General features: G+C 38.5%; 1 protein-coding gene across 2 annotated transcripts in view; it reads left to right on the top strand.

Moving 5' to 3' along the window:
- CPEB4 (cytoplasmic polyadenylation element binding protein 4) overlaps positions 1–15681 on the top strand; it is a 33297-nt gene extending 17616 nt beyond the window's left edge. Inside the window, exons 4-10 of one of the 2 annotated variants that reach the window (XM_053462258.1) lie at positions 3493–3516; positions 8335–8508; positions 11278–11367; positions 11477–11595; positions 12235–12349; positions 13685–13866; positions 14473–15681. In XM_053462258.1, coding sequence (XP_053318233.1) covers positions 3493–3516; positions 8335–8508; positions 11278–11367; positions 11477–11595; positions 12235–12349; positions 13685–13866; positions 14473–14700 — 932 coding nt within the window. In that variant the 3' untranslated portion in view covers positions 14701–15681. The remainder of the gene's footprint in view (positions 1–3492; positions 3517–8334; positions 8509–11277; positions 11368–11476; positions 11596–12234; positions 12350–13684; positions 13867–14472) is intronic. The other variant, XM_053462259.1, reaches the window with a different exon arrangement.
- The last annotated feature ends 5513 nt before the right edge of the window (positions 15682–21194 follow it).

Genomic DNA, 21194 nt, shown 5'->3' with positions numbered 1-21194 from the left:
GGCATAGGGAGCCTGTAATCACACTCCTATCATGCCCAGGTTCCAGCATGTACTGGCTGCTTGGGCATGATAGGAGTGTGATTGCTGTTACCAATTATTTATTGGTAAATTCAATAACAAAATATATATATATATATATATATAACGTAATCACACTCCTATCATGCCCAGTTAACAGTCATATATATATGTTATATACGGCCATCATATTCTGTGGTGCTGTAGAATAGTTAGACAGGACATAAGTAGTATATAACATAACGATTTGACTAACCGAAACAACAGGTGAGGAAGACCCTGTCCAAACTAGTTTACAATCTAGAGAGTACTGTCACCATTACACTCATTATGTGTGTAAATAAATGATTCCAAGAAAAGATGTGCCACCAATCCTGTTCCTTTTCTTGGAACACCGATGGGGTACTGTATACCTTCAGGACCCGGGGAAATGTTACGGTACTTAAGTGCTACCAATCCTGTTTAATATAAAACTTGTGACTACTATAACATTTCCCTGGATCCTAAAGGTATACGATACCCCGTGGTGTATATGAATGTTCTCATTCCTCGTGCAGCCAGTGTTCACTCTGCGACAGCTTTAATCCCAAGCGTGTCAATAGAAGCAGACAATATTCTGTCTGGGTGTTGGAAGCCCGTCTTTTGTGTTTGATTATTTAACCCGTCAGCCTGGGGTGGGAAGGCAGGGAGCGAATGTTGCCAAACTTTGCTTCCAGCGACATCCCAGAGAAGCCCCGTTCACCGGCAGTCTTAGTCACAGTTCTGTGGATGAGCGGATGCGATATACAATCGTTTTTCTTCTATGAGGAAGGGGTTTTAGAGGATGCTTGTCTAGGAAGGTCTTTTATTCCTTTCCACCTCTTTCACTTCTCAGTAGTGTCCTGCCCAGCCTCTGACCCGAAAGGTTTACACTGAGCGCCTGTTTGCAAACGTTTGCCATAAATTGGAAAGAACAACAAAACCGTTCATTATGTGCTGAATGTTAATTGCCACAGACAAGTGGTGTCCTAGGACAGAGGACAAAAACAGCATTCAGATGGCTGCCAAAACGGAATAGCTGGCCGTTTCTGGGACTCTTTTCTAAATTCCCAGCACCTTGTAACTACTTTTTTGGGGTGCAGACTTTTGCCAGATGTGTAAAGCCAGCAGTTTACTTAAATTCCACAAATATAAATGTGATCGCTGGGAGAGCGTCACTGAGCGTGTTAACCCCGTCTTCTAAAACAATGTGACCGTGTTATTGATGAATACTAAGTGAACGAGTCCCATCTAAGCCCACTGTTTAGCGATCATGGTATGCTTTAAGTGAAATGCTGCTCTTATTTCGAGCGGTAACTTTATCCATCGGGTGCGTTACATGTTTCCTCGCACACTGTTACCAGTCTCCTCTTGGCGATGTATAATTCATAGATAACCACGAGAATGAATATGATAGCGCACATGTAACTTTTTTCTTTATGGTACCGTGACATTAAAGACCACGTTCGCTTGCACTGGTATCCTATATCCGCTGTGTTCTGACTTTTTCAGGAGTCTGCCGCTGATAACTCGCCAGTACGCTCCAAGGTGGTGCTTTGTCTTACTGGTATATTATGGTTGACATCCCCTCCCTATCAATGTCTTTGATATTGACATTGGTTTGATTGTCCGTTGGTCAGGAATGAGGAATGAAAATCTAAAAACTACCCTTTTTTTGTTTAATGATGGTAGAATTTGGTTGCTACACTGTAAAGTGGTTAATTATCGTAACACTATGCGTTTTAAGGGCACACTCTGGCAATCATACGTACTTCATTGTATATGATAACTGTGTGGTTCCTCAACATTTTTGTGGGAAACCAGGTGAAGCCACCCCCACGCACATGACATACTCTCCACCAAGCGGCTCCAGCTCTGGCATGCGTGGGAAGCGCTCCCAATGATCTCTATGGGGCCTTTTCTGCAGCTGATTGGCTTCAAGAGTGGCAAGAATTGTCAGACACTTTATTCGCGCTTTGAAGAAGAGCTCCGAGTTCTTTCATATACACGTTTCCTTACCGGGGCTGCCGAGGGCGGTGACGTCTTCCCGGCTCACCATCGCTTCTTTTCATGTAGGCTGTAGTGGCTGTTAGAGGCCAAACTCACCGATGTTTGTATCGATCATTGTGGAGATGCTTCATTACAAGAACAAGAACAGAAGATATGTAAAAGCACAGACTGCAAGCTCTAATTTAAGTGTTTCTTTGATTTATACCCGATTTACCGTAGTTATGTCAATTTGGTGGCGTTGCAGCCTTTCAAAAGATCAGCTCAATGGCTGAAAAAGGGAACCGTTCCACTTGCAGCCGTTAGTGTGACGAAATGAATCGGTTAAAACTACTAAAAGCTTCTGCTTTTTGTTTGCCGGCCATTGGAATTGCTTTGGAAATATTTACTTTAAAAGTTTGTCTTGCGAATCCTGAAATGGGCCACAAGCTGTGTCGGGAACAGCGTTATCTGATGAGTTTAATGTCCTTCAGTTATCTTCCTTCTCCACACCCCACCTTTTACAAACACAGCCTGGACCAGACACCAAGTGACAGTGGGGGTTAACATAACGGGGCGAAATAAACATGCAGATCCTAAGACCGGAAGGCTTTCCCCTTGGTATACACATGCCCTGGGGTTTTAAATGCATATATATTCCTTCTGCTTGCTTGATAGTAACCTCATCCAAATGTGAGTAATTGCTGCGCGCGGATGACTGTGTGTATGAATGGTGCCCCCTCCCCCCATGAGAAAAGGAACTGAAGCGTCTTGTGATCATTTCTTATTTCACTTCCCTCGCATCTGTACTGTTTTTATGCTTGTAATTGCTTCTTCAAGTCTGCTACGTGTGACTTCTGTTACTTTGCTTCCTTATAGTATTAATGACAGCGTGTGTTCAGTACCCTTTGTAGAGTAAATGCTTGTCTAAGCGGAAACCAATTGTTTCTGTATGTCCTAATGATGCAACCCACTTCTTATGTCTCGGTGTCCTATTCTTCAGCGCTGCGGAATATAACGGTATTGAAAGAATACTTTCTCATGGGCTCGTCCGCTTCAGAACAAATGACTGTCCATGCGGTCATAATCTAGGACTAAACCCTGTATTCCATCATAAACATTGTACTCCCGAGCAGCGACCTGCCGGACATTTTCCTGACCACGTTTATTCGCTCCGCAGTAAAGTTAGTATTAAATGAACTAGTATGTTCATGACAAACGCCCTGCATCTCCATATGATAAATTCAGCTGCAAGTGAACCCTGACCAATATTCTCAGTTTGAATGATATATGTACACACACACACCTGTAATATCCGTATAGGGTTACACTGCATGATGGGTGCCTGTGTCGGCTGCTGAGCAGTAATGTACACACAACGTTGATAAGCGGTGCCTGGCACACATGCTGCTGTTTGATTGTCTGATCCTAACATTGTCTGATAGGCTCTTTTCTTTCCCTGACATGCAGCAAGGACTTATGGGCGAAGGCGAGGTAATACTTTCTGTTTTCTTTCCATCGTGCATCTATAATGTATAAAGTGTCTATAATGAGGCGCCACATCACAGGTGACCAGAATCAACAGCATGCAATTGTTCATGGTGACCCTAAAGAAAGAAATGTATGTTTGTATAGAAACTATGGAGTGCTATGCATATTTTTGATTATGCGTACCCTCTAGGTATGGTGTAGTGTGATTTCTGACAACCATGTATGCTCTTCTGACATTATTGCTTTGATAAGCTACTTATATGGTAGCATTGCCAATGGTAGACTTCAAGGTTGCTGGGATCTAGATACTGCTACTGGTAATCTGAATAAGGCATAACATAACACATTAAATGAATTACATTCTTTAACACTAGTTACTAAAATAAAATAGGTATCGATCTACTTAATTGTAAAGTTTGACCTGGAGGCAGTCGAGCAGCACAGTGAGCGGCTGCAACGGGAAATCTTGTATCCTATATGTCAGGGGTGTCCAAGTTTTTTCTGCAGTGGGCCACTTCATCAGAATTGTATACGTGCGCGGGCCGCACTCATTTTTCACTGTGACAAAAAATATGGCCTTTAATAAAATATGCAGATTAAAATAAAGTAAAATGACACAAAACCTTTACTCTTCCTCTCACTGATTTCTGGTCCTAGAAAGTTTTGCGACTACAAATTCATGATTCCCTAGATTTATTCTAGGGATGAACTAAAATGAAAATTCTGGACCAAAACATTCAGGGTTCACTTAGCCAAAACCGAAAATGACCCCCACCTTTAAAAATAATAATAAAAACTCACATTTTTAATAAAAGTAGGTAACACACAATTGGACAAAATTAGCAATATGACTTGGCATGATAGGAGTGTGATTGCTAACAGCAATCACACTCCTATCATACCCAGGCAACCAGTAAATGCTGGTACCTAGGCATGATGGGACTGTGCTCGCTGTGATTGCTGTTAGCAATCACACTCCTATCATGCCAAGTCAGCCAGTACATGCTGGTACAGGGTGGCTGTAAGTGATGTGCAGACCCCATACTGCTGGCAGCATCACTACACAAGGGGGGCAACGAGCTAGGTTGTACTGGCTGACTTGGCATGATAGGAGTGTGATTGCTAACAGTAGTCACAGTCCCATCATGCCTAGGTTCCAGCACTTACACATCCATCCAGTAAATGCTGGAACCTAGGCATGATGGGACTGTGATTGCTGTTAGCAATCACACTCCTATCATGCCAAGTCAGCCAATACACACTGGTACAGGGTGGCTGTAAGTGCAGACCCCATACTGCTGGCAGCATCACTACACAAGGGGGGCAGCTGGCCAGGTTTCAGCATGTACTGGCTGACTTGGCATGATAGGAGTGTGATTGCTAACAGCAATCACAGTCCCATCATGCCTAGGTTCCAGCACTTACACATCCATGCCATCACACACACACTCATTTATTCATATAATCATTCATTCACAGATTCATTCCCTCAATCACACACACTCATTCAAACACCCTCCCCACCCCCTTACCTGCACTGCAGCTCCTCGATGCCGCTCACAGACTTCAGCAGGGGGCGCGGCCTCCCTCTGCCTTCTCTGCTAAAGCACAGAGGAAGTAGGATGTCACGTGAACTCCGCTTCCTCTGTGCAGTCCAGAAGACCCTCCCACAAGTAAGTAGCAGGGCTTGAGGTGCGGCTCGTGTAAGATCGGTTGCTCTGGCTGCCGATCTTACGCGGGCCGCACCTCGAGGTCTCGCGGGCCGCATTTGGCCCGCGGGCCGCATGTTGGACGCCCCTGCTATATGTCCTTGATCTAGGATTGATTACAATGCCTGGTTTTAAGCAGGAACATGTGAACGTAGAGATGTGTGAGGTCTGTAAATAAATACACTAAATATCAGAGGTCAATGCGCATATTCTGGATTTTTCTTTTTTTTCCTTTCCCAATGACTGGGGTGTTCACTGAACGGCAGTCTGCAGGGGCGTCTAACATTTTCAATTCACCAACTTTGCTGTGAATTATAAAATACCTGCCCCAGTGCGCTTCTGAATAATCCAGATAATATAGGTGCATTTCTTAAAGATGGTCTTGTTATTTTAGCTTCTCCGTGAAGCTTCGTACATTTGGTTAGTTGGCCAACTGTTCTCCAGACTTCTGGTTTGCATTGTGAATGGCTTTCCCAATAATACATTCTTTGGTGCCTTTTACATTCATGGATTAAGTATACTTTGCCTGTGAAGTTGTATAATTAACAGATTTATTCTGTAATATTCTCTGTCCGCCTTGGCATACTTGCTTCAGGTGTATAAAGATTTGTGTAGGCTTATGTCTCCTGTGCTTCATGGTTTCTTCCCCCGAGATTAAAGTGCCCTTATTTGTACAGCTAAGATTCATTTTATATTGTTTTGGGCTCCTATGCAGCACAGTACGATATTTATTTCTATAGTCTGGTCTGCTTATATATGTCTTTCTTAATGGCTATGTATTTAAACCCAAGACCTCAGGAATATGACCATAGAAATATAGCAAGTGAGAACATTCTCTGTAACAGAGACGAGCCACCCCCAGGTCTGCTGTGAAAATGCTTGAGTTTCTGCTGTTTTGGGACTTTTTCCCCCCACCTCCTTTGGTGCTACGTTCACATTAAGATTAAACGTCTTTTTGATAAAGGATTGATTTTTTTTCCTGTCACGCCCGTGGCGTTAGTCTAACTCGGAACTCATGGCATGTCTAGGTGCACGCTGCTCCGGTAATCATAAGTAACGTATGCTTCCAGGTCCTATTCAGGCTAGGAAAAAAACCAAATGGGTAATTAATTTCCACAGGCTCTACTAGCTCCTTTTGTAAAGTGAAGTACTATGATTGTAAAGCTGTAGTCTTGGCCACTCGGGGAATATCAATACAGGAACTGTGACGTTAAACCATCCATTTACAGAGTGAAAACGATAAAGGGTCCTGGGAATTTTCTTAGTCCAGGTTCTTGCTTTATATGACACCTTCGCTCATTGTAGATACAGGAGAAGCTGGACTATTGGCATCTTCTGTCTCTTCTGCAATATATGGCCTTTGCAATATAGCAGGCCTTCGGATTCTCTTTGCCATCATTACAGATTTCTGTTTGCTTATTTCCCAACCTGTAAAGCCACCGCCCCTGACAGTCAACATGTAAGAATATATAGAAGGCTTCCACTCCTCATGACATTTACCGTATATTCCGGCGTATAAGACGACTGGGCGTATAAGACGACCCCCAACTTTTACAGTCCAAATATAGAGTTTGGACTATACTCGCCGTATAAGACTACCCCTCTACCCAGCGTACAAAAACCAGCCAATCACGGCAAGCGATGTACCTTACCGGTGATTTGCTGGTTGATTTGCTGACATATACATACATGCACTGCCCTTAGACACACACACACATATATAATATATATATATATCTATATATATATCTACACATATGCCTGTCCATACATACACATTTATACACTGCCCTCACCACACACCCCTGCCTTTACACACACATGTATATGTGTGTATATGTATATGTGTATATATATATATATATATATATATATATATATATATATATATATATACATACACACACACACACACACACACGTATGTATATATATATATATATATATGTATATATATATATATATATATATATGTATATATATATATATATATATATATGTATATATATATATATATATATATGTATATATATATATATATATATATGTATATATATATATATATATATATGTATATATATATATATATATATATGTATATATATATATATATATATATATATATATATATATATATATATATACACACACCAGTATATATATATATATATATATACACAACAGTGTGTGTGTGTGTATATATATATATATATATATACACAACAGTGTGTGTGTATATATATATATATATATATATATATATATATATATATAGATATCCCCCCTTTGTGCCTTTCTCCCCATCTCTTACCTTATCTTCTGTCTTCTTTCTTCCATCCAGTTGTGGGAGCCCGAGGTCTGGCACTTCAGACCTCGGCTTCCCTGCTCTCTAATCACTACGCGCCGGCTATTGATGCCGGGCGCCGGGACATGACGTCATCCCTGCGCTCGGCATCAATAGCCGGCGCCTAGTGATTAGAGAGCAGGGAAGCCGAGGTCTCAAGTGCCAGACCTCGGGCTTCCCTGCTCCCTCATCACTACGCGCCGGCAATTGATGCCGGGCGCCGGGACATGACGGCATCCCTGCGCTCGGCTTCAATAGCCGGCGCGTAGTGATTAGAGAGATTGGTGGCTTCGTGGGAACCTCCGGCTTGGTAAGTACCCGGCGTATAAGACGACCCCCCACTTTTAAGAAGATTTTTTGGGGTTAAAAAGTCGTCTTATACGCCGGAATATACGGTATTTATTGTTTTATATAACGCCATCAAATTCCGTAGTGCTGTACAATGACATTAGAACAGGTGTCTCCAGCAGGTAAGCTAACTGGCAGACCGGTATATAGCTATATTAACACAACTAACCTTCTACGGTTAAAAATAAACTTTGACCACAAAAAATACACAGCAGCAGTAAGTCTGAAAACATGTGTAATACATATTTAGCTCTCAAAGCATTTAAAATCCTGAAGGTAATGTTGGAGCCCTCACCTGGAACATGGGTATTCATCAAACATGTGCAAAGCATAATGAAAATGCACAGCTAAATATCATATTGTGCATAATACCTGCATGGATTATGTTTTAGTAATATATATATCTTCTTTTATATATAGGTCAGTCATCGCTGTTCCCAATGGAAGATGGTTTCCTGGATGACGGTCGGAATGACCAGACTCTGCACAGTGGCTTGGGGTCACCTCACTGCTTTCCTCATCCAAATGGGGAACGAGTTGAACGCTATTCACGCAAAGTGTTTGTCGGAGGTCTGCCCCCTGACATTGATGAAGGTGTGTAATTCTACCACTGAACTTCTTTTCTCATTGCATTTGCACCAACGTTTTATGGCGCGTTTACATAAATAAAACTTGGGAAAAAGCCAGAACTTACGAAGAAAGTACTAAGTGATATTGTGGGCTTCAGCAATATCTCTGATAAACGATCTGCATACCACCTTCACATTTCTTTTTCAAATGTTCCAAATATGATATAACCCAGAAGGAGAAGCAAATATATTGTGTAGTAATAATTATCAATGGTTGCCTCTTTAACAAAATATTAAATTCAAGCGCCGCAAACACTTCATGTTGATATCCTGGAATTGCCATAAAGAATCAAAGTCCGTTTCTCCGTAGCCTTTCGTTAGTAAGAGTGTTTGAGCGATTCTATTGCTTAGCACAGGCAGTGTATGGGCTTGTGGGGTTTGTCTAGGTTAAAGGGCTAAGGTAAGAGAGCTACAACACATGCAAATGGCTAATATGCAGCTGCCTGAATACTACCCTATTTTATACAAAACTAGAGCTGTTTAACAATAAACTTCAAAAAGATTGCATTTTTTTGTTTTTTTTTAATCTTCTAATAAATGTAATAAAAATGGTGGGGTTCCCCTTGAAACTTGAGCCATGCGGTCCGCAGACTTCCCATTAATGCACTTTTCTCAAGTTCTGAGTTTAGCATCATTAGCATTTGCAGTAATCCTATTTTACATGATTATATATATATATTATATATTATATATATGCGAGAGAGAGCACAAGTCCCAGAGTTTTCTCCAGTACGTATGTTTTAATCCTGGCTGTGTGCGTTGTGAAGCCGCAGCGCTGAAACACTCCCTGGTTGTTAGGTTCATTACACAAAGAGCTTTTTTTTTCTTCTTCTTCTTCTTTTCGGATTCCATTTTTCCCCATAGTGAAGCATCACTAACATTACCCCCACCTACGGCCCAGGGAAAGTAATTGTCAGAACGGCCTTTGTCTGAATCAACAGACTACGCTTGTAGGACTTGATTAGCAGGTTGGACGCAGTAGCTAGGAATGGCTTTGTTAATGTATCCAGAGATTTCGAAATCCAATTTGTTACCTTTTAATGGAATTCACACATCTCTTGGGGGAGAAAACCGACACAGCGGCAAGGGAGCCATGAGATGAAGATGTTTAAAACAGCCCTTCACCTTGTTACTCAACCAGGCATTCAGTAAATGTAATACTTTTTTTGGATTTAATATTTAAAGCAAATGAACTTGCATTTCTCAATATATATATGCTTCTAAGCTGATGTTATCACGTCCATCCAAATAGTGTACTTACACAACTATTTTTGGTCCGTTGTGTCCCATGCTGCAGGCACGTAGATGTATCCTCATGTAGAGCATGTATCCTCGTACAGCGCATGTATCCTCGTACAGCGCATGTATCCTCGTACAGCGCATGTATCCTCATATAGTGCATGTATCCTCGTACAGCGCATGAATCCTCATACAGCGCATGTATTTATTTGGAATTCATCTACCCAGGGGGTCTTGTGCAAATCCACAAACTCTCACTTTAAGCTCGTTGTAAATTTTTTTTTGCCCTAATTATTTGGGAAATCCCTGCAGTTCTCTGCAAGCACTTTATGGTATGAGAAGGATTAACCATACAAACCCAAGAATGCAAAAGGGGATTTTTTTTTTGTAAAGTAGATTTATGGCCATGCAAAACAAGTATATGTTCTAAAAAAAAAAAAAACATTTAATTGCTGTCCAAATAATTGCACAAATGTGTCCTAATTAGTTATTGGTCCACATCTCCTGGTCAAATCAGGGCATGTTCAGCAAATGAGGTCTGCAAAGTTGCTCAACGATATTCAAGGGGGCAACTTAAAACATTCTTTTTCCTTATTTGTAACAAGCATGGACAGTTGGCAGGAGATCCCATCAGTCCTTTGGCTTGTTATCTTTGCTTCTTTGCCCTGGACAAAAAAAAAATGCAAAAGTAAGCATTAAGTAGCTTCTGCTGCAACATCAGAAGTACTTCCTTTAATATAGGGAGGAAAGGAAACCTATTTAAACAATATATATATATACCTGGCGGGATACATTTTAAATCTATATAGAGAAGGAATATTATGGGAATCTTGAAGTGTTTTTTGATGTTCGTTGTGTAAGCATGCAGCATGAAATGATGAAGGAAAGTCTTTGAAATGATGTGAAGGCTGGGTCATGGGTTTGGCAGCCTTTGCTCTCTGAGTGTTGTCGGACTACAAATCCCATTATCTGCTAGCTGCTCAAGACTAATGGGTATAGCTGGGAACTGTCTGGGATTGTGTGTAATTCTTGCTACGTTGAGAAACTGTGAATGCAAAAACAGTCAGCTAGGAAGAGTTTTTTGTTTGCTTCCAAGCAGAGGTAGGTGTCCTGAACCCACACTGATCCCTCCAGTTATAGTCTGTGGGGGACCAATGTCACGACAAGCTAGGGTTTATTTTGTATTTATTTTTCTAGCACCAGTGAAACGAACAGCATTCGTCTTAATGATCTCTTAGGTGAGGCCTATTACACCATGTAACCCACATTGGTAGGCAGCGTTCCCAATGCATTCTCCCCTAGCAGCTGGCTGAACCAACATAGCCAATCGGTTCTGCAGAGTGTTTCTGTAGTCAAACATGAAAAGGGCTATAAACTGGCATGGGAAGAGGAGGGTTGGAGTCTACCGTTGTACTGGTACCTTGTGTTACTCGCCGCATTACCTGTATCGCCGTAAACTTGTTCCATTAAATAGTGTTTCTTTTTAATCCTGCAGATGAAATCACTGCTAGCTTCCGACGCTTTGGTCCTCTTATTGTGGATTGGCCACATAAGGCAGAAAGCAAATCTTATTTCCCCCCAAAAGGTAAGAAATAAGAGTCCAGAGTTAATGCCAGTGAAACCAGACTTGGTATATTATAACACTCAAGACCAAAAGCAGTATTTCTGAAGCCTTTCTGTTTCTTCAAATCCAGGTTATGCATTCTTGCTTTTCCAAGATGAAAGCTCCGTTCAGGCTCTGATTGACGCATGCATCGAAGAGGATGGCAAGCTCTACTTGTGCGTGTCAAGCCCTACCATTAAAGACAAGCCTGTGAGTATATTCTAGTTTAAACCGTTCTTGGTGCCTCGCTACATATCTGCCTGATAACAGTTCTCGTGTACTAGGTAGAACTGTCTCCTCTTCATACAAATAAATCCATGCCAAGAGGCTCACGAGTTCCTTGACGCCATTCAGTATTTTAAAAAACACGCTTAATTATTTTAACAAAGGGTGTGTTGCTGCTTCACTTGTAAGCTATCCAGGGGAAGCAATAAGTAATACATATGGAGGCAAAGATGTTGAGGGTTCGAAAATAGGAATGTTTTGGATCTGAGATTCCTTTGGATTTCTGTGACATGTTTACATGTTTCCTACATGAATTTATCAAGAAATTGCACACTGCACATGCGTCCTTCAGGTTTGAAGATATGCGCAAACATACACTGGCATAAAATCATTTTGAGTCAAAAACTATCCAGTTGAGTCCAGCTATCGTCACATTTAATTAAAATGTTTTGCATGCACTGTGATGCGGGACTAGTTGTATGGCTGCGGTCATTTAACTGATGAGGGTTAAACCTCTGGAAAATTAAAAATATTAATAATTGTGACTTCTGTCCCTGTCCACATACATTTTTATATATTTATCCTCTTTATTCGCCAAATCATACAATTTACCATGTTTTACAGGTCCAGATCCGTCCCTGGAACCTCAGTGACAGCGACTTTGTGATGGATGGCTCGCAACCTCTTGACCCACGCAAAACTATTTTCGTAGGAGGGGTTCCACGACCACTACGAGCTGGTATGTCATTTATCACTCCTTAAATAATGTGCCGGTGAAAAGCTATGAGCACTCTTCAGGGGCAGTCGGTTATATGGCTACAGACCATTCATCTGATGCATTTCGAATGTTTACTGCTTTGTGTCATTCGCAATGTACGTAGCGCTTACGATGCTACTAACCTGTTTGCTCTGTCTACTTTTAAGTACCTAGCAAAAATAAGGTCAGCAATAATCACCTTTTGCCTCTATATCCACTTATAATATTATTATAATGTATGAAGTGGATATAGGGGCAAAAGGTGATAATTGTTAACCTTATTTGCATGTACCTACCCAGAATCCCTTGTGGTTATGGCAGCGCCATGAGTTTTCTGAGGGGAAAAAGCAAGCCTTCTGGCTTGTCTGGTGTCTGTAGATGAGTGTTTAATAATGCTTCTACTACCCCCTTAATTTTAAGTGGAACGGTTTTCCATCACCTTTACTTGCCATAACCTATGCGATTCTTTTAAGTACATAAGTAAATGTGGGGGGGGGAGTGAGACAAGAAACCTAAGATAGAAAGTAAATATAGAAAGATGAAAAAACCTATAACAATGTTAAAAATAATGATTTGTTGAAAATTATCAACTTGGTTAATGAATGCAGCTGGTATAATAGCTTAGGTAGATTGATAGTCTGTTCCTCTTCTCATTCAAAAATGATTGCATGTAGGGAAAGGAAGTCAGAGAGCAGTATGTCACCATGCATTGATCTCAAAATGTGAAATAAAATACCCTCATTAAATATTAAGAAAATGCCATGATTAATTAATGAAGTCGGTCGATCTGATGAATGCCATAAAACAATGAGACTTCCTGAGTCAAGGTTGTAACATCCTTTTTTGCGTTGTCTGGTCATAAGAGATTAGAAATGTAAATTCTACGTGATGTATAGTTCTCATGTAAAAAGCAATTTGTGTACATTCAATTTCTATTAGTAATACATGATAGTTTGTATACTGTTTTGTCCAGGATTGATAAAGAATTGATGAACATTATTATTCTTTTTATTGTAAAACCATATACAAGTCCCCATGCATAGTCTAACAAAAAGTGAGTTGGTTCGATGTCCTTATCCAAGTGAATATGTAATCATTCAAATAAAATTAGCAAACTAACCTGGTCTGCTCTTTAGGCAAGAGAGCAAAGTGTATGGTTTGCTAAATAATGCACCCATCGTACATGACATTGTACACTGCTGCGTCTGTATAGAAATAGAATATATATATATATATATATATATATATATATATATATATATATATATATATATATATTCGTTTAAGCACTATATTGATTTTGACTTTGTGTTTCAGTGGAATTAGCGATGATAATGGATCGTCTGTATGGAGGAGTATGCTACGCTGGCATAGACACGGATCCTGAGCTAAAATACCCCAAAGGAGCCGGCCGTGTTGCATTTTCCAACCAACAGAGTTACATAGCTGCTATCAGTGCCCGCTTTGTTCAGCTGCAGCACGGAGAGATAGATAAACGGGTGAGTCGCTGTGTGGCCTTTTTATTTGTGATGGATTATTCTACTTTGACTTGTGATGTAATGGCATATTTTTTCACTTGATTTGCGGAGATAAAAACCTATTGCCAAACATCAGAACACTCTATAATCCATAAACCTGTATAGTGTGAAGATTTAAGTTTTGAAATAGAATCGCTACTGCAGACTAGAATTTTATTCACTATGTGTTTTAGGCCAATATGTCTTTACATTTTCGACTCTAGCAGGCTGTTTTTATATTTAAGTATATGTATATTATATATTTGGTTGAGATTTGCAGGGCCCTACTATATATACTGAATTATGTATACATTTACACACTCTGTATTGCCACCATTTATGGTCCTTGGAACCGCTGGCTTTTTATGCCGCAGGAATTATCATATGGACTGAATCTTAATATACACACGCATTTCAACCTGCTACCTGTTCCTCCTTTTTTTACGTTGTGCCTTTTGAGTGTGCTGTTGCTCTTAGACAAATAATAATGCAAGCTGCACTGTCTAGTATGTTAAATAGATGAACCTTAGCTGATTTGTCATTTTGTTACAAATAAACAAACTTTTCTATCGCAACTTGTGCTTGCAGGTGGAAGTGAAGCCATATGTCTTGGATGACCAGCTGTGTGACGAATGTCAAGGGGCTCGTTGCAGTGGCAAATTTGCTCCGTTCTTCTGTGCTAACGTTACCTGTCTGCAGTATTACTGTGAATATTGCTGGGCTGCTATCCATTCACGCGCTGGCCGGGAGTTCCACAAGCCACTGGTGAAGGAGGGAGGAGATCGCCCAAGGCATATTTCATTCCGCTGGAACTGAGCAGCTCCGTTGCTTAGCTCGCCTTGCAAGCATCCAAATAAGTGCACTCTTCTGTTCTCCCTCCCTTCTACCATCCTTAGGAACGCATGTCCCTTTGTCGTAGTCTGTATTTTAACAATAGTATAACGAAAGAATGACCTACACATAGGTATTTTGTAGAGTCTTGTGTCATTGAGAACTGTATTAGAACGCCTTTTTTTGTTCATAATGTCACTCTGATGCATGCAAGTTTCATGCTGTCCTTACTGAAAACCAAGGGAGCAGGGAGACTGCAACAATTAATATATAATTTTTTTAAATTTTTTATTTTGACTCAGAGGAGAGGTGAAGATAAGAAATCTTATTGCCCTAGAGAAAGCAAATGAGTATTTTTTTTATTAAATTATTAAATAAATATAATACTGTTTAATGTAACCATGCAACCACAATAACACTATTGGTCTGTTTGACACAGCTTATTTTTTACTTAGGGAGATTTTATTTTTATTTTGTTCCTTTTTTAATTTTCTATTTATTATTGTTTCTATTGTGTGTTTTGTTTTTTTCTTTCTTATACATAATTGGAAGAATTTGCATTTGCCTGTATAAAAAAAACAAAAAAAAGAAGATGGAAAAAAAAAATTGCAGAACGCAAATGTACTTATTGGGAGGAAATTCAAAATATAAAATAAAATGGCAAATGCCTCCAATATTTACCTATGTTTTTTTAAATTTATATTTTTTTATATCCTTGAATTGACATCTACAGAACTGGCTAAAATCTCCTTTGAGCTTTTGAGTATTTTAACAGTAATCTATTTGCATTTAAGCTTTTAAGAGAATGTAAATGCTGCGTGACGTTACTACTGAGGGGAGTGCACTTATTTATTTTTTCAGAAATAAAAAGAAAAAAATTATATATAATCTTAAAAAATAATTAAAGTGAATATCCTAAAACAAGTCAAAGCTCCAACCCTAAACTCCTACCAAAGCAAAAATAAATAGGATAAGTGATAGAAGGCAAGGATTTGCTCTCCGAAAGAACAAATGTATAGATTTTTTTTTATGGTTAATATATATCTGTATAGACCAGATTTACTTAACCCTTCATCAGGTGCCAGCTTTTGCTCTCCATTTTGACACTGAAAAACTTTAGATACCTCGAGCGTAAGATGATTTTGCGTACACTGTCTTGAGTCTGTACTGTAAGAAAGAGGCCTGTTTGTATGCTTAACCCCTTTATTGCCTACAAGAAGATACAGTGGATTGCAGTCAACATTAAACATATATAGTAGCCAGCTAAGGGGCTAATGAAGGTCTTTCATCGGCATAGTCACTTTACCCACCTGCATTGTCTGTTGACTCTAGAGGATGCAGTCTGATCTGCAGTAGTGTGTTCCTTGGTGTGATAAAATAAAACGTTTGTACTGTAACGTAGTTGGTCAAGACGGCCACAACTGCTTAGCACACAAAGGGTGCTGCCCTTAATGCAGTATTTCCAATGGCTGCCATTTCTTTTTACATAAGCTCCATTATCTAGCTGTCCCATTTAAATTTAAATGTCATCTTATCTTGGTACAGATTATATATATATATATATATTTTTAATGTATGTGCTAGAGTTTGAATGTGACTTGAAAAGTGTGCAAATGCTTATGGCGCTGAAGCGGCTTAGATAGTGGGTAATCTTTACTGTTTCGGTGTCTCAGTCCACACATAAAGCACTGCAGAATTGTCCTCGCCTGCAAAAGCCGAGCACAGACTCTTCCGTATAATCCTGTTCAAATATTGAATGCTTGCGCAATGTGAATTTAGAGTTTTTGTCGGTAAATATCTATCGGTTGTTGAAAGCATTCTAGGTTCTTATTAGAGTAATAGGGTGCCTGTTTTTTAGTTGTTGTAGTGACGTTGGGCTCAGTTGCGGCAATGCATTATTTTTCCAGAAAACCGTTTGTTTTCAGAATAGCTCATACTATTGGATAGTAACTGAAACACTATGCACAGGGCGATGACAAGAAGCTTAAAAGGGCCTTAGGTGTACATAGATTCTCAGCAGCTCTAACCAGAAGTTGATGTCGGCCTAAGAAGATGAGAATCGGCGATGGGAATAGAGACTAAGCCTTTTACCTGTAGCCGAGAATGTAGCTTCCGTGTTGCGCCGAATGGCATTTCTGTATCATCATCTCGATGGGTTTGTGGAAACCAAAGACTTGCTTCAGCGTTGCTGGTTACTATATCCAAAGTCTTGCTTTTCCAGCCCTAATTCCTTACCAACGTACAAAAGTAATATATACTTTGAGATATTTGCCTTTCATGAAACAAATCATCCATCAGTGCTAAACGTTTCCCAAAGCTAGTTTATATCACTCTTGCCGGTGTTTTTTTTATTTTTGTTTGTTTTTTTAAAAAGCAGTGCAAAATGGAGACATTTGCTGAAAAATACTGAAATTTAGAAAAGGGAGCTGCTCGTAAAACTAATCCCTAAACCACAATGTCAAAACGAAACAAAAAAATCTGCAGTGGGTGCTCTTGTATAATTCTAGTCAATGAAAACTCCAGACTTGTGGTTTTGTGTTAAGCTTTTTATGCTTTGGAATAGCTTGTAGGCTGGCGTTGGGTGTGCTAGAGTGCCATTCCTACCGATAAACAGTGGCAGTGATTTAACCTTTTCACTGCCAAAGGACAACAGATCACAATGGCTGACGTTGTACTGCAGGAACCTCTGCAGCAAAGGAACAGGGAAAAGGTTAACCCTCCAGAAATAAAACACTGTTTGGAAGCTAGCTTTTGACGAATATTTTTTCTTTTTTTTTTTATTTCCCTTTGTACATGACCTGCTGAATTTCGGTACAGTGTTTTTTGTAGCTAACTTATTTTTGTCATGCACATATTGTACACTTGTTATGCACTAATTTTATATATCTTATGTTTCCAGAAGTGAGCGTTTAGGCCCACTTTTCACTGGCGGGATATCTCTTTATGCAATACCTCAATTTTTCATATTGCAAAGAGTAGCTTTTTGTACTTTTATTACGGAGAGATCTTCATATAACTTCATTTTTTAAGATAAATAATTTTAATAAATTTTTATTTTCTTATTCTGCTTTTTATACATTTCAGTGCTCTGCATACATTTCGAATGATGGATGTCGTGCACTGGTAATGCTAATTCAGAATCTGCAGAGACACAAAAGCTCGCGCGGCTTCAGATATCCTAGCCCACACCAAACATTTGGTGTATAGTTCATTTAACAGTGTACAAGATCTAACCTTGGAAAAAAAACAAAAACGCATGAAAGTGATAATTTAATCTCGTCTTTTAGTCCCTTGGAAAAACAAAAAAAAAAATAGTAGTTTAGAGATATAATTTAAAAAAAAATGTATTCCGCTTCTTCGTATGTTTCATTTTTTCTAAAGAATTTACATAATTATACTAAATTTGCAGATTTTCTTTTGGTGAATGTTTAGCCATTTTAAATATTAATGAAAAATTTAATGTTAGGTGTTTTAATGCAGAAATACATCTGCAGTTTTTGAGAGAAACAAAAAAATATGAATTCAGTTTTAATTGAAAAGAAATATTCAAGAAATAAAACCAGAAAAACTGGTTCAAGATGTGTAATGTTAGTATGCATGACTAATATAACAAAAAAAACAAACAAAATGTTATTCTACTAATATACACTTGTTGTTATTGTGTGAAAAGCGTGTTTACAGAAGACTTGGTAACACTTCAATTTACAGAGTATAAAATGAACCTGCTTTCCTTTTAGTTTCCCTGTATATGGATTCATGGCTCCTAGTATAATGTATGCTACTAGTTAACCAACCTCTTCCGTGAATAAGCTGGGGTTAAGCATGTGATATATAGCATACACTTCTCGAGTCTCTTCATACCAATAATTTCCCTGTTCATTTTCTCGAACCCGCTTTCTGCTGAATGGGCCGCCGCGGCAGTGAGTAACATAGCTTAATATTCAGCAGCAAAGCCACTCAAGTAATCGCATACCCAGGGTGGAAGTGAAGCCGCATTACATTGTTTTTAACGTGATGAAAACCCTCACTGCCCAATGCTTTGGCCTAGTATATATATATAATATATATATATATATATACTTCTCCATACACAGACCTCTGCGTAATGCAACTTTAAACGTTTGTAGTGAATGACTAGCATTTTAGAAACAGTGCTTTTGGAAAGACTTGATAATCCCACTTTTTTTTTTTTGGTTTTGTTTTGTTTGTATTTTTTTTTTTCCTTTTTGGTTTTGAAGCATTAAGCCTTCTGTTTAAAGGTGATTTAAAACTTGAATGTGATAATGAATTGTGGCGAGTTGAACTTCAAGTTATGTGCAATACTTATTTCTGACGTTTGGAAGATCTTTGCAGTGTATTTCTTCATTGTTTTTAATTGCAGGCATTAAAATGTCGTTTTTTCTACTGTTCTAGTAATCCTTTCTTGCTGGTGTTTCTAAAGAAAAAAAAAAAAGAATCAGAAATCAATCTTTCTACTAATGTAAAACTGAGATTATTTTTTAAAGAAATGGAATTAAAGAGGTTTTAGTCATTTGGTGTTATTTTGTTACCTTCTTTTTAGCCTCTGGAGCCCTGGCAGAGCGTGGGTCTTATGGAGAACCACATGCCTCCAGATATACAAGGGTTAAAGCTACTGTGATTGATAACATTGTAAGAATTGGGACAATATTGTATTCAACTGTTTTATTTTTTATATCTTTAAATTTGAAAGCATAATTAGTTTTTATAATTTACATCAGATTCCTTTTGTTATATTTTTTGGAAGTGAAGCTATTAACAAGTGGATGTCTAGTTTTTACTAACCCCGATGTTCTCTTCTTTTCCAATGTATTGCTCATTTATCAGAAGGAAAAAACAAGTTATTTAAGTATGTCAGTTAATTGTACCACTTGGCTGAATTTACACATAGTTTTTACTGTGTATGGGGAGGTTGTAGTATTTATTATAGCATTTTAAATAAAGGTAATTCATTTTTTTATTAAAAGTCATTTTCACATTTAAGTTCATATTTTTGTATGTTCTACTCTAAGTTATATAACACAAGTTCCTTTTTTAAAGAGTTCATTTGTTGAAGTGCTAGTGAAATATTAATGTTATTAAATAGTTTGCAAATGACTATTTATACCAGTATGCATATAATTTTTAAATATTTGTAATGTGAGATGTTGAATGAATAAACTTTTAACTCTAAATTTATTTAAGAATGTGGGTTGTTGTGTTTTTCTTTTTCAATATTTTCTTGCACTAACTACACAAGTTTTTTTTTGTTTTTTTGTTTTTTTTAGGGCAGCGACTAGAGTTGTTGCTATAGGGTAGGGATTTCTCATATATCCCATTGGTATCTGGTATTTGAGTACTCACTTAGAATGCCTTTAGGGCTGTAGAAAACTGATACAATGATACCCACCAAACATTCTGAGTGCCTAGAAAAGAGATCGGGGGACTTAAAAGGAAAAGTGTAACTTGGGAGGTATGCATTAAAAAGTCTGTGAATGTGCAAAACTGTTTTTAGAGCTTGCTTATACATGTCGAGTGTCAGTTTTTATAGTTTTGCATAGACTGTTCCTCTTTGACACTTTTCCTGCTTTACTACTTTTAGCAGAGATGGCTTTATTTATCATTTGTTCCCGTATTCATTTATCATTTGTTCCCCTATCATATGTAATGTGTTTACAGATTTAACTAACATTTATAAAAGTATTCAAATTCTCCTTATGTGTATATGGGGGGGGCTGCATAATTCCATTCCATTAAGTTATCTCCCTACTTTTCTTGATTTTTGATGTTGAGGCAAACGTTGTATTAGGACAAGGAGAATATCAGGACAGGAAGTAATTGGGTAATGCTGGACCTGCCACTCAGACACAGATCATGACTTACACAAGGTTAATGGACAAAATATACTTATACTATTTCTTGAGCCTTGAATAAAATGATGAAAGTGGTATTGCCAGTTTAGCTTTGAAGAAGACTTTTTTTTTTTTTTTTTTTGGAAGACTCGTTTTATCTGCAGACATGGAGGCTAACGTTGTAGGCAGTCATGATATTTTACAATGTTGAATAATAGGAGTGTTGCACTGTTTAATAACACCTTTGTGTAGTAACACCAATTTGAAGAAATACCGTATTTGCTCGATTATAAGACAAGGTTTTTTTCAGAGCAAATGCTCTGAAAAATACCCCTCGTCTTGTAATCTGGGTCGTCTTCTAATCAGACCTCAAATGAGGTCTGACTATTAGACTAAGATATAGGGGGTTAAAGGGCATAACATGGGGCAGAGTGGCATATAGGAGGGTATAAGGCATGCCTGGGGGCAGATGTGCATAAATGGGGCAGGTTGGTAAATAAAAGGAAATTAAAAACAAAAAAATAGTTTACATGAATTATTATTTACTAGTAAAACTTTTTTTCTGTAGGGTCGTCTTATAATCAGGCTTTTTCTTTTTTTCCTAAATTAATATTCAGATTTTAGGGGGTC

Source organism: Spea bombifrons, chromosome 4, assembly GCF_027358695.1.
Source record: "Spea bombifrons isolate aSpeBom1 chromosome 4, aSpeBom1.2.pri, whole genome shotgun sequence".
Classification (NCBI taxonomy): Eukaryota; Metazoa; Chordata; class Amphibia; order Anura; family Pelobatidae; genus Spea; species Spea bombifrons.
The sequence above is the reverse complement of the archived record's forward strand: the minus strand, read 5'-3'. Positions and strand labels throughout refer to the sequence as shown.